The 14,713-nt window shown below is 39.8% G+C and overlaps 1 protein-coding gene across 4 annotated transcripts in view; it reads right to left on the reverse strand.

Annotated features, from left to right (window-relative positions):
* Positions 1-7,468, reverse strand: part of hps3 (HPS3 biogenesis of lysosomal organelles complex 2 subunit 1) — a 30,835-nt gene extending 23,367 nt beyond the window's left edge. For 2 of the 4 annotated variants that reach the window (XM_046300033.1, XM_046300032.1), the window contains exons 1-2: positions 6,861-7,467; positions 620-975 (exon numbers count right to left, since the gene is read on the reverse strand). In XM_046300033.1, the coding sequence (XP_046155989.1) occupies positions 620-975; positions 6,861-7,077 (573 nt within the window). In that variant the 5' untranslated portion in view covers positions 7,078-7,467. Of the gene's footprint in view, positions 1-619; positions 976-6,860 lie in introns of all 4 variants that reach the window. The other 2 variants (XM_046300031.1, XM_046300034.1) reach the window with 2 other exon arrangements.
* Between the last annotated feature and the right edge of the window lie 7,245 nt (positions 7,469-14,713).

Below are 14,713 nucleotides of genomic sequence, written 5' to 3' on the forward strand. Positions count from 1 at the left end.
AGACTTGTCCCGAAGTGTGTTCTTGGGGTCCTTCAATGCTGCAGACATTTTTGGTACCCTTATTCCCCAGATCGGTGCCTCGACACCATCTTGTCTCAGAGCTCTACGGACAATTCCTTGGACCTCATGGTTTGGTTTCTGCTCTGACATGCACTGTCAACTGTGGGATCTTTTATAGACAGGTTTGAGCCTTTCCAAATCATGTCCAATCAATTGAATTGACCACAGGTGGACCCTAATCAATATGTCAAGGATGATCAATGGAAACAGGATGCACCCAAGCTTCAATTTCACATAGCAAAGTGTCTGTATACCTATGTAAATAAGGTACCTGTCTTTTAATATTTAATACTTAAAAAAAATAAAAAATAAAAAGTTCTCGCTTTTTTATTATCAGGTATTGTGTGTATATTGATGAGGCAAAAAATGTATTTAATCAATTTCAGAATATGGCTGTTAACAAATGGTTGAAAAAGTCAAGGGGTCTGAATACTTTCTGAATGCACTGTATGTATTTCAGTGTCCACGCAGGGAATAAAAAAAAAAGTTTTACTTTCAATATCTGGGTGGTAAAAAGAGACTACGGAAATCCCAACCCCTAACTTACATCCATCCCTACCTGTTTGGGCGACAGTCCCGGGAGGTGGATGATCAGACAGCGCTCAAAGTCCAGGATGGAGAGCTTGTCGTTGAGGGCCTGTCTCTTTAGACTGAACAGCACCAGGCTCTTAGTACACCCCACCAGCAGGTCTCCAGTCACCCCACAGCACGCCACACACAGCGGACGCTCAAACAGTGGAATCTCAATGATCTCCATCTGCTCCTTGGGAGCCCCGCGCATGGACGAGCCGCGCAGGAAATGACCGAGCAGACGCACGCCAACGCGGGTCTTCTCTGCCGCCTGGTAGCGCCAGTTGGTGTAGGCGCGTAGGTAGGGGGCGTTGTTCTTCTCCTCGATGGTCACCAGGTAGTCCCCTGTGGAGGGAGGGAAGTCGGGAGGATTAGGTGGAAAGGGGAGGAGGGTCAAAAACTATTTGATTTGTCACATGCTTCCTAAACAAACAACAAGTGTAGACTAACAGTGAAATGCTTACTTATGAGGACAATGAGGAGAATGTCATGAGTTAGAGGTAGTTTTCCAAGCCAATACTAACTTCCTTCATACTGGACACAGAGATATAAAAATGGTATCCACTAGATCATCTGATTCTGGGGGATGTAGACAAAGAGCCTCGTTGTTCATTTGACTCTGGGTGATGTAGATAAAGAGCCTCGTTGCTAAAATCACGAACTTATCCCTTTAACACTAGAGATCCAGATTAGCCTCGTTTTGTTGATTGCATTTCAACTAACTCCATCAGCTACAGTTGTAGTAGGAAGTTTACATACACCTTAGCCAAATACATTTAAAACACCGTTTTTCACAATTCCTGACATTTAAGTCAAGTAGAAATTCCCTGTCTTAGGTCATTTAGGATCACCACATTATTTTAAGAATGTGAAATGTCAGAATAATAGTAGAGATACTTATTTCTTTCTTTCATCACATTCCCAGTGGGTCAGAAGTTTACATACACTCAATTAGTATTTGGTAGCACTGCCTTTAAATTGTTTAACTTGAGTCAAACGTTTCAGGGAGCCTTCCACAAGCTTCCCACAATAAGTTGGGTGTAGCTCGCACACGCTTTTTCAGTTCTGTCCACACGTTTTCTATAGGATTGAGGTCAGGGCTTTGTGATGGCCACTCCAATACCTTGACTTTGTGGTCCTTAAGCTATTTTGCCCCAACTTTGGAAGTATGCTTGGGGTCATTGTCCATTTGGAAGACGCATTTGTGACCAAGCTTTTAACTTCCTGACTGATGTCTTGAGATGTTGCTTCAATATATCCACATAATTTTCCGTCCTCATGATACCATCTATTTTGTGAAGTGCACCAGTCCCTCCTGCAGCAAAGCACCCCCACAACATGATGCTGCCACCCCCGAGCTTCACGATTGGGATGGTGTTCTTCGGCTTGCAAGCTTCTCCCGTTTTCCTCCAAACATAACGATGCTCATTATGGCCAAACAGTTCTATTTTTGTTTCATCAGACCAGAGGACATTTCTCCAAAAAGCACGATCTTTGTCCCCATGTGTAGTTGCAAACCGTAGTCTGGCTTTTTTATGGCTGTTTTGGAGCAGTGGCTTCTTCCTTGCTGAGCGGCCTTTCAGGTTGTTGATATAGGCCTCGTTTTACTGTGGATATAGATACTTTTGTACCCGTTTCCTCCAGCATCTTCACAAGGACCTCTGCTGTTGTTCTGGAATTGATTTGCTCTTTTCGCACCAAAGTGCATTATTCTCTAGGAGACAGAACTCGTCTCCTTCCTGAGCGGTATGACGGCTGTGTGGTCCCATGGTGTTTATACTTGCGTACTATTGTTTGTACAGATGAACGTGGTGCCCTCAGGCGTTTGGAAATTGCTCCCAAGGATGAACCAGACTTGTGGAGATCTACAATTTATTTTCTGATGTCTTTTGATTTTCCCATGATATCAAGCAAAGAGGCAGTGAGTTTGAAGGTAGGCCTTGAAATACATCCACAGGTACACCTCCAAATGACTCAAATTATGTCAATTAGCCTAACAGAAGTGAAGCCATCACATAATTTTCTGGAATTTTCCAAGCTGTTTAAAGGCACAGTCCAATTAGTGTATGTAAACTTCTGACCCAATGGAATTGTGATACCGAAAGATTATTTCACTTATAATTCACTCTAAACATTTGTTGGAAAAATGACTTGTGTCATGCACAAAGTAGATGTCCTAACCGACTTGCCAAAACTATAGGTTTGTTAACAAGACATTTCTGGAGTGGTTAAAAAAATGAGTTTTAATGACTCCAACCTAAGTGTATGTAAACTTCTGACTTCAACTATATAGACCAAATCAAAATGTTTCCAGGTGTTTCCAACCCCCCCCCCCCCCATTTTTATTTTCACAGTATTGAAAATCATACCGTCTGTATATTGCCCAAGCCTAGTAGCTAGATCGCTAGGTTGCGTTGTTCATGTAGGAAGCTAGCTACAAAGCTAGTGTATTGGTTGCAGCAGACCTGTATGCTAGCCAACCAGTCTGATAACTAATTGCAATGTTGGATAGATAGCTAATCTGTTCCATTTATGGAAAGTATTTCAATGTATCCAATCTTCACACACCGGCACTGTGCAGCATGCAAAAACATTAGCTAGCTAGATAATGTTAGCTCATCTGTAGCCCCCAACTACCTAGCTGAGTTCCAGCTATTGTCTCGTTATTTTTCAGCCATCTTCTTTGAACACCGAATGACCACATGCTGCCTGCAGTAGCTAGCTAGATATCCCGGCCTCAGCCATTGCATATCTTGCCAGTACACATGAATGAATGCAGATGAGTCAGTCATGTATCGTTAGCAAGGAGAGACCCTGGTTTTCAATGAATAAATTGGCTTGGTAGCTACATCAGATTCGAACCAGGGACTGTAGTGACACCTCTTGCACTGAGATGCAGTGTCTTAGACAGGAGGATACATATTTTTGCAATATTGTCACACAGCAAACGTAAACTTTGAATTTGTAAGTTTCAAATATCCCTCTAGTGGCCAGGGTTGACCAAGACCTATTTTAAAGAACTGCCATTGGTTGGTGGATATATAGTCTAAGATCTTTGATAGGCTGATGAAGTACTTGTGACAGGATATAGTCAGTGCCACCTGTTGAGGCTAGCATAGGGTTAACGTGTGCCATGTAATCTGATGGGAACAGCTACAATTTAGTGTTCGGTCACGAGCAAGTAAATTGACTATTTTAATTGGCTGATACTCCTTTTGTACCGGAGAACCTGTTTATTAAATGTAAATGGTTACTTATGTTCACAAGTATGTGTAACAGTATAACTTTAGACCATCCCCTCGCCCATACCCAGGTGCGAACCAGGGACCCTCTGCACACATCAACAACAGTCACCCACGAAGCATCGCTCCACAAAAGCCAGTAAAAGGCAGGAGAATGCATATCCCATCCCTGCATTGAGGTACGTTTACCGACCCATAACTTGCACCCGCGCCACTGCCTTAATATAATCATGATTGTGTTCCCACCCCAGTGCAGCTTAGTTTAAACAAGCGTAACGGTGGCATCGGAAACTTCTGGCAAAATAATTCATTTGAAGAATTTATCGGCACTGCTAGCTAGCTAGTCAGCCAGTTTTATAGGAATGATCTCATACATTTTTCAAAATTCACTGTCAATATGCCAACATGCACTCCCAGGAATCCCAGTTCCACAATAAATGTTTGTTTTGTTCAATAAATGTCCATAATTTATGTCCAAATAGCTACTTTTGTTAGCGCGTTTTGTAAACAAATTCAAACTCACGAAGCGCATTCACACGAAATGCCAAAAAGTTCCATTACAGTTCGTAGAAACATGTCAAACGATGTATAGAGTCAATCTTTAGGATGTTTTTTTACATAAATCTTCAATAATGTTCCAACCGGAGAATTCCTTTGTCTGTAGAATTGCAATGGAACAGAGCTCGCTTTCACGTGAATGAGCACCACGAGCTCAAGGCATTCTGGCAGACCTCTGACTCATTCCCCTGTCATTTGGTCCCACTTCACAGTAGAAGAATCAAACAAGGTTCTAAAGACTGTTGACATCTAGTGGAAGCATTAGGAAGTGCAACATGACCAATATCCCACTGTATCTTCAATAGGGAATGAGTTGAAAAACAACCAACCTCAGATTTCCCACTTCCTGGTTGGATTTTTTTCTCAGGTTTTTTTTCCTGCCATATGAGTTCTGTTATACTCACAGACATCATTCAAACCGTTTTAGAAACTTCAGAGTGTTTTCTATCCAAATATACTAATAATATGCATATATTTGCAACTCGAACTGAGTAGTAGGCAGTTTACTCTGGGCATCTTATTCATCCAAGCTACTCAATACTGCCCCCAGCCATAAGAAGTTAACAACTTCCTTCACAATAGCTCTCCTCTGCTCCACTAAGCACATGAAGTATGAAAGCCCTGATGTCTGCAGAGACTGCATCGCAGTAAATACTGTACAGCCACTTCAGAAGTTAGATTGACCATGCAGAGCCTTTAAATATACCATGGCATTGTTGAATACTCATTTCTGATTGGCTTAAAGGGCGTTCTAGAGTGCATTATTTCCCTATAACGCGCAGTATTTTTGCACGATATAATTCAATGGCTATGATTCGTTCTTATATGTTCGAGCTGCTTTTGAAATCAAAAGTTGAAATCGAAAACATTACTGGCATTGTTGAATTCAATTTTCATAATAGCAAGCTAAGACTAAAGGCGTAGGCATGCTTCAGTTCGGCTGGCAGCTAGCCACAGTCGGCTAAGTGTGCTTGTATACTTCCTCAAAAGAACTTAGCTTGAAAAACAAGGGGGAAAAAAGTGGCAATAGTACTGTTTGTCCATTTTGAGATGCCGTAGACACTCAAAATAGTCTGAATTAATCTAACCGAAATCTGTCACTCATTTTGAAAAGGTGCATGAAAACTATTCGTCTCGCGTCAAATGACAGACTTTATTCTGAATAATTTAGGCTGGGAAGCAGCCGGACGCCTTAATGGCTTAGTTAGCTAACCCAGTCAATCTGTTTGTTTGGTTACCAAGGCAACTACTGTAGCTATCTAATAAACTTGCTAGCTACACTACATGACCAAAGGTATGTGGACACCTGCTTGTCGAACATCTCATTCCAAAATCATGGTTATTAATACAGAGCTGGTCCCCCCCTTTACTGCTGTAACAGCCTCCACTCTTCTGGGAAGGCTTTCCACTAGATGTTAGAACATTGCTGAGGGCACTTGTTTCCATTCAGCCACGAGCATTACGGAGGCCTTGCATTGATGTTGGGTGATTAGGCCTGGCTCGCAGTTGGCATTCCAATTCATCCCAAAGGTGTTCGATGGGGTTGAGGTCAGGGCTCTGAACAGGCCAGTGAAGTTCTTCCACACCGATCTCGACAAATCATTTCTGTATGGGTGTCGCTTTGTGCACGGGGTCATGCTGACGTTGCTTCCATAGGCATTGAAAGTCGGTAGTGAGTGTCGCAACCAAGGCTAGACGATTTTTACGTTCTACATGACTCAGCGGTACCATTCTGTGAGGTTGTGTGGCCTACCACCGAGGCCGAACCGTTGTTGCTCATAGACATCTCCACTTCACTATAACAGCACATACAATTGAACAGGCAGCTCTAGCAGGGCAGACATTTTACAAACTGACTTGCTGGAAAGGTGGCATCCTAGGACTGTGCCACGTTGAAAGTCACTAAGCTCTTCAGTAAGGTCATTCTACTGCCAATGTTTATCTATATCTATCTATTGCTCTATTTTCTGTGGCTGTATCCAGGCACTCAGGAGACGACACCAGCGAGGGTAATTAAAAAAAAAAACACCCTGTTTAAAAAAAATGGTATATTGACTTTCAATTGAAATAGCAGAATCCACTCATTTGAATGGGGTGTCCACATACTTTTGGCCATGTGGTGTTCTTCAGTGGATGTTGAAAACATTTTTAGCCATGGTATAAATGGGATAATCAACTTCTGGCTCTATCCGTTCTCTGGAGAATAATGCAACTCAGAGGAAGGTTAGGATAATGCCTCTACTGCCATTAATTTCAATTCGACTTGCTTGGACTTCTTCCTGACCAATATGGTTGCCATTTTCACACCATTCTGTAACTTTGAGGGTTCATGACAAACCCCTTCTAGTAATTAGATGTACCTCAAATCACTCAACAGTAAACAACTCAGCCAATAGGGAAAGAAGAAGTGAGAGAAAGAAAATGACACACCTATCTCACTGTGTAGGATGCTCTGCACAGTCCCCATAGTGGCGAAGCGGCAGATGAGAGGACACCCCTCTTCTCCCAGTTGAAAAGCCTCGATCTTGCATCCTCCAGCGGACACCACGAATAGGGCACCCCCGCCACAGCACACCAACCCCGGTTCCTGCTCGGTTGGCACGATTTGCTGGGACGCGAAGGGGTGGCAGTTGTATACGTGAACCATCTTTGCTTGTTTTCGTAAATTACGTCGAGGCAAAACAAAGTATACACCAAGCTAACTACATTGTCCCTGTGCGGGGCTTGTGTTACCAAATATAATGTGGTCTCTCTCTATCGCGGTTAGTGAGCTCCAGCCCGAGACTAGTTTACTTAATCTATATCACATGCCCCACCGTCTTGTGATGAGCAGGCTGAATCCGTTGAACTCGAAAAGTATTTTTTTCTACCCAGTCTATGGTCAATTTCCTTCACTTCCTCTGCCATTCGAAGTCCCCTTTCTGCACAGAAATCATAAAGTAATGTGAAACAGAAAGTCTGAAGAGTTACGCTGTGAAAGTGACAACTAGAAATAACAACCCCACCTCCAGCGTTGATTGGCTGAGTTCCCTGTCAATAGCGTTTGAAAGTCCCGCCTGTCTGCCTGCCTCTGCTTAGTCGGTGGCATTATTTCAACATAAATTGGCTAAAAACTGCTGTTAAAACTCCAAAGAAGAAGAAGGCACCTTCTTCTTCTTCTTCCTCTTATGTTTCTTCTTCTTTGGTGAGTTTTAACAGCAGTTTTTATCCAATTTATGTTGAAATAATGCCACCGACTAGACTGGGATATAAATCCATTATACTTTGATCCACAAAATTGATAATATATATATATTTTTAAATCAATACAAATAAAGCCCTACATTCATTCATCCTTAAGAGTCTATGAGTGCGTCAATCTAAGTAACATAATAAAAAAATCCCCATCAAAATCCGTCAATTTAAGATTTTTTGGGGGCATTGGCTGTGTCTCAAACAGAAAGCATCCACCTATTTCGGCCTTACGTATCTGTGGTGGAGTGTGGCTAAACCACAGTGGTGTTTGTCACACCATGAGACATCCCGAAAATCGGTCTTCGCAGAAAAACATATGTAGCGTCCGAACGGTTTGGCCTTCAAATTAATGTGACCACTCTAGGAAAGAGGAGACTCCCACAAGTGTCACAGGACTTGTCTGAAAATAACCCATACAAATGAATAGAACTATGGAGATTGTTTTGTGCCCCAAAAAATATAATGGGTTAAATCCTGCACTTTCTTTCTTAGACTCTTCAAAACCTTGTTCCTTATGATTTATTTTTTGTCTTTTTTTGCCATTTATGTATGGGTCATTCAATGTGTTTCTATGGGCTATACTAGTAAAGACCCAATTCAATGTGTTTCTATGGGCTATACTAGTAAAGACCCAATTCAATGTGTTTCTATGGGCTATACTAGTAAAGACCTAGTAAAGACCCAATTCAATGTGTTTCTATGGGCTATACTAGTAAAGACCCAATTCAATGTGTTTCTATGGGCTATACTAGTAAAGACCCAATTCAATGTGTTTCTATGGGCTATACTAGTAAAGACCCAATTCAATGTGTTTCTATGGGCTATACTAGTAAAGACCCAATTGTTTCTATGGGCTATACTAGTAAAGACCCAATTCAATGTGTTTCTATGGGCTATACTAGTAAAGACCCAATAGTGGGCTGTGTTTCTATGGGCTATACTAGTAAAGACCCAATTCAATTATACTAGTAAAGACCCAATTCAATGTGTTTCTATGGGCTATACTAGTAAAGACCCAATTCAATGTGTTTCTATGGGCTATACTAGTTTCTATGGGCTATACTAGTAAAGACCCAATTCAATGTGTTTCTAATGTGTTCAATCTATGGGCTATACTAGTAAAGACCCAATTCAATGTGTTTCTATGGGCTATACTAGTAAAATTCAATGTGTTTCTATGGGCCTAGTAAAGACCCAATTCAATGTTTCTAATGTGTTTCTATGGGCTATACTAGTAAAGACCCAATTCAATGTGTTTCTATGGGCCCAATTCATACTAGTAAAGACTATGGGCCAATTCAATTCAATGTGTTTCTATACTAGTAAAGGCTTCAATACTAGTAAAGACCCAATTCAATGTGTTTCTATGGGCTATACTAGTAAAGACCCAATTCAATGTGTTTCTATGGGCTATACTAGTAAAGACCCAATTCAATGTGTTTCTATGGGCTATACTAGGCTATAAAGACCCAATTCAATGTGTTTCTACTAGTAAAGACCCAATTCAATGTGTTTCTATGGGCTATACTAGTAAAGACCCAATTCAATGTGTTTCTATGGGCTAACTTCAATTCAATGTGTTTCTATGGGCTATACTAGGCTATACTATACTAGTAAAGACCCAATTCAATGTGTTTCTATGGGCTATACTAGTAAAGGCTACCCAATTCAATGTGTTTCTATGGGCTATACTAGTAAAGACCCAATTCAATGTGTTTCTATGGGCTATACTAGTAAAGGTGTTTCTATGGGCTATACTAGTTTCTATACTAGTAAAGACCCAATTCAATGTGTTTCTATGGGCTATACTAGTAAAGACCCAATTCAATGTGTTTCTATGGGCTATACTAGTAAAGACCCAATTCAATGTGTTTCTATGGGCTATACTAGTAAAGACCCAATTCAATGTGTTTCTATGGGCTATACTAGTAAAGACCCAATTCAATGTGTTTCAATGTGTTTCTATGGGCTATACTAGTAAAGACCCAATTCAATGTGTTTCTAAATACTAGTAAAGACCCAATTCAATGTGTTTCTATGGGCTATACTAGTAAAGACCCAATTCAATGTGTTTCTATGGGCTATACTAGTAAAGACCCAATTCAATGTGTTTCTATGGGCTATACTAATTCAATGTAATGTGTTTCTATGGGCTATACTAGTAAAGACCCAATTCAATGTGTTTCTATGGGCTATACTAGTAAAGACCCAATTCAATGTGTTTCTATGGGCTATACTAGTAAAGACCCAATTCAATGTGTTTCTATGGGCTATACTAGTAAAGACCCAATTCAATGTGTTTCTATGGGCTATACTAGTAAAGACCCAATTCAATGTGTTTCTATGGGCTATACTAGTACTAGTAAATTCAATGACTATACTAGTAAAGACCCAATTCAATGTGTTTCTATGGGCTATACTAGTAAAGACCCAATTCAATGTGTTTCTATGGGCTATACTAGTAAAGACCCAATTCAATGTGTTTCTATGGGCTATACTAGTAAAGACCCAATTCAATGTGTTTCTATGGGCTAATAGTAAAGACCCAATTCAATGTGTTTCTATGGGCTATACTAGTAAAGACCCAATTCAATGTGTTTCTATGGGCTATACTAGTAAAGACCCAATTCAATATTTTATCAAATCATTTTGTAATACTTTAAAAAAATATTCACCTAAAGGGGTCCTAAAATGTCAAGTGAAATAGGACACCACCACTCAACACGATCTGTAACTCTTCTAAAGTCAAATCTCGTACCCCCAAATACTTCTCTTTTTCTGTGACCTTACTTTCCATCTCTGCTGTACACCCTAGCTATGAACTCTAAGAATCCAACCTTACTAAAAAGCATATATCCCTCACTCACCTAACCCTCTGTGCTGGTACAGATCTACTACTCACGGGTGAATTTACTTACCAAATGGTGGTGTTCAATTTATTTGACAGGCCAAGAAGAGGCACGAAGCCGAAAAAAGTTATAACCGTTTCAGTAGAACGACAAACACGAACTACATCTCCAACCAGCCATATATGTCGTACATTCGACAGCTTGGCGGTCTGCGTTTAAAAAAAGTTCTGGCTTCAATATTTTATCAAATAATTTTGTAATACTTTAAAAAAATATTCACCTAAAGGGGTTAAAATGTCAGGAAGAATGGCAACATTGAGTAAAAAAAGCCCCACCGTAATCTAATATAAAACACATCAAGCCATTAGACTGCTGAACACTTGAACTGAACATGTGTAATGGGGAAGAGGGGGATGGGGGGCAAGTGTATAAATTGAGCCGTATAATAAGAATCTGGTAGTCGCAGTTGTGACGTGTGCTAAGGTGTGGAGAATTAGAGCAGCCATTCAATCGATCACTGCCCGCACCTGCTCGCCTGTCCAGCATCTCTACTCTGGATGGCTCTGACTTCTTTTTTTTTTTAACATGTACAACTACAAATACCTAGGTGTCTGGTTAGACTGTAAACTCTCCTTCCAGACTCACATTAAGACTCCTTCCAGACTCACATCTCCAATCCAAAATTAAATCTAGAATCGGCTTCCTATTTCGCAAACAAAGCATCCTTCACTCATGCTGCCAAACATACCCTCGTAAAACTGACCATCCTACCGATCCTCGACTTCGGTGATGTCATCTATAAAATAGCCTCAAACACTCTACTCAACAAACTGGATGCAGTCTATCACAGTGCCATCTGTTTTGTCACCAAAGCCTCACACTACCCACCATTGCGACCTGTGCGCTCTCGTTGGTTGGCCCTCGCTTCATACTCGTCGCCAAACCCACTGGCTACAGGTTATCTACAAGTCTCTGCTAGGTAAAGCCCCGCCTTATCTCAGCACACTGGTCACCACAGCAGCACCCACTCGTAGCACGCGCTCCAGCAGGTATATCTCACTGGTCACCCTCAAGCCAATTCCTCCTTTGGTCGTTTTTCCTTCCAGTTCTCTGCTGCCCATGACTGGAATGAACTGCAAAAATCTCTGAAGCTGGAGACTCACATCTCCCTCACTAGCTTTAAGCACCAGCTGTCAGAGCAGCTTACAGATCACTGCACCTGTACATAGCCCATCTGTAAACAGCCCATCTATCTACCTACCTCATCCCCATACTGGTATTTATTTATTTTGCTCCTTTGCACTCCAGTATCTCTACCTGCACATTAATCTTCTGCCGATCTAACATTCCAGTGTTTAATTGCTATATTGTAATTACTTCGCCACCATGGCCTATTTATTTCATTAACTTATCTCATTTGCACTCACTGTATATATAGACTTTTTGTTTTCTTTTGTTCTACTGTATTATTGACTGTATGTTTTGTTTATTCCATGTGTAACTCTGTGTTGTTCTATGTGTTAAATTGCTATGCTTTATCTTGGCCAGGTCTAAGTTGTAAATGAGAACTTGTTCTCAACTAGCCTACCTGGTTAAATAAAGGTGTTCTCAACTGGCCTACTGTCACGCCTTGGTCATTGTATCTTGTGTTTTTGTTATATGTTTGGGTAGGCCAGGGTGTGACATGGGTTTATATGTTGTATTTCGTATTGGGGTTTGTATTAATTGGGAGTGTGTACTATTAGGGGTGTGTCTAGTTAGGCTTGGCTGCCTGAGGCGATTCCTAATTGGAGTCAGCTGATTCTCGTTCTCTCGGATTGGGAACCGTATTTAGGTAGCCTGAGTGCGCGTTGTATTTCGTGGGTGATTGCCTACCTGGTGAAATAAAGGTGTTCTCAACTAGCCTACCTGGTTAAATAAAGGTGTTCTCAACTAGCCTACCTGGTTAAATAAAGGTGTTCTCAACTAGCCTACCTGGTTAAATAAAGGTGTTCTCAACTAGCCTACCTGGTTAAATAAAGGTGTTCTCAAAATAAAGGTGTTCTCAACTAGCCTACCTGGTTAAATAAAGGTGTTCTCAACTAGCCTACCTGGTTAAATGTTCTCAAAGGGTGTTCTAGCCTACCTGGTGAAATAAAGGTGTTCTAACCTACCTGGTTAAATAAAGGTGTTCTCAACTAGCCTACCTGTTTAAATAAAGGTGTTCTCAACTAGCCTACCTGGTTAAATAAAGGTGTTCTCAACTAGCCTACCTGGTTAAATAAAGGTGTTCTCAACTAGCCTACCTGGTTAAATAAAGGTGTTCTCAACTAGCCTACCTGGTTAAATAAAGGTATTCTCAACTAGCCTACCTGGTTAAATAAAGGTGTTCTCAACTAGCCTACCTGGTTAAATAAAGGTGTTCTCAACTAGCCTACCTGGTTAAATAAAGGTGTTCTCAACTAGCCTACCTGGTTAAATAAAGGTGTTCTCAACTAGCCTACCTGGTTAAATAAAGGTGTTCTCAACTAGCCTACCTGGTTAAATAAAGGTATTCTCAACTAGCCTACCTGGTGAAATAAAGGTGTTCTCAACTAGCCTACCTGGTTAAATAAAGGTGTTCTCAACTAGCCTACCTGGTTACATAAAGGTGTTCTCAACTAGCCTACCTGGTGAAATAAAGGTGTTCTCAACTAGCCTACCTGGTTAAATAAATGTGTTCTCAACTAGCCTACCTGGTTAAATAAAGGTGTTCTCAACTAGCCTACCTGGTTAAATAAAGGTGTTCTCAACTAGCCTACCTGGTTAAATAAAGGTGTTCTCAACTAGCCTACCTGCTTAAATAAAGGTGAAATACATTTTTTTTTAATGCGACTTTTGTAACTTCCGCAGATGTGTTTTGCTTCTTGAGCATCAATTATTTTGATAAATGGCATCGGGTATGAGCAATTCGATACACAAATATAATAGTATATATATAGTATAGTATAGTAGAATAGTATATATATAGTATAGTATAGTAGAATAGTATATATATATAGTATAGTATAGTAGAATAGTATATATATATAGTATAGTATAGTAGAATAGTATATATATATAGTATAGTATAGTAGAATAGTATATATATATAGTATAGTATAGTAGAATAGTATATATATAGTATAGTATAGTAGAATAGTATATATATATAGTATAGTATAGTAGAATAGTATATATATATAGTATAGTATAGTAGAATAGTATATATATATAGTATAGTATAGTAGAATAGTATATATATAGTATATTATAGTAGAATAGTATATATATAGTATAGTATAGTAGAATAGTATATATATAGTATAGTATAGTAGAATAGTATATATATAGTATAGTATAGTATAGTAGAATAGTATATATATAGTATAGTATAGTAGAATAGTATATATATAGTATAGTATAGTATAGTAGAATAGTATATATATATATATATATATATTAATATACAGTTGATGTCGGAAGTTTACATACACTTAGGTTGGAGTCATTATAACTCGTTTTTCAATCACTCCACAAATTTCTTGTTAACAAACTATAGTTTTGGCAAGTCGGTTAGGACATCTACTTTATGCATGACAAAAGTAATTTTTCCAACAATTGTTTACAGACAGATTATTTCACTTATAAATCACTGTATCACAATTCCAGTGGGTCAGAAGTTTACATACACTAAGTTAACTGTGCCTTTAAACAGATCAGAAAATGATGTCATGGCTTTAGAAGCTTCTGATAGACTAATTTACATCATTTGAGTCAATTGGAGGTGTACCTGTGGATGTATTTCAAGGCCTACTTTCAAACTCAGTGCCTCTTTGCTTGACATCATGGTAAAATCAAAAGAAATCAGCCAAGACCCCAGAAAAAAAATTGTAGACCTGCACAAGTCTGGTTCTTCTTTAGGAGCAATTTCCAAACGCCTGAAGGTACCACGTTCATCTGTACAAACAATAGTACGCAAGTATAAACACCATTGGACCACGCAGCCGTCATACCACTCAGGAAGGAGATGTGTTCTGCCTCCTAGAGATGAATGTACTTTGGTGCGAAAAGTGCAAATCAATCCCAGAACAACAGCAAAGGACCTTGTGAAAATGCTGGAGGACACCAGTACAAAAGTATCTATATCCACAGTAAAACAAGTCCTATATCGACATAACCTGAAAAGGCGCTCAGCAAGGA

The sequence above is a fragment of the Oncorhynchus gorbuscha genome, linkage group LG15, assembly GCF_021184085.1.
Source record: "Oncorhynchus gorbuscha isolate QuinsamMale2020 ecotype Even-year linkage group LG15, OgorEven_v1.0, whole genome shotgun sequence".
Taxonomy (NCBI): domain Eukaryota; kingdom Metazoa; phylum Chordata; class Actinopteri; order Salmoniformes; family Salmonidae; genus Oncorhynchus; species Oncorhynchus gorbuscha.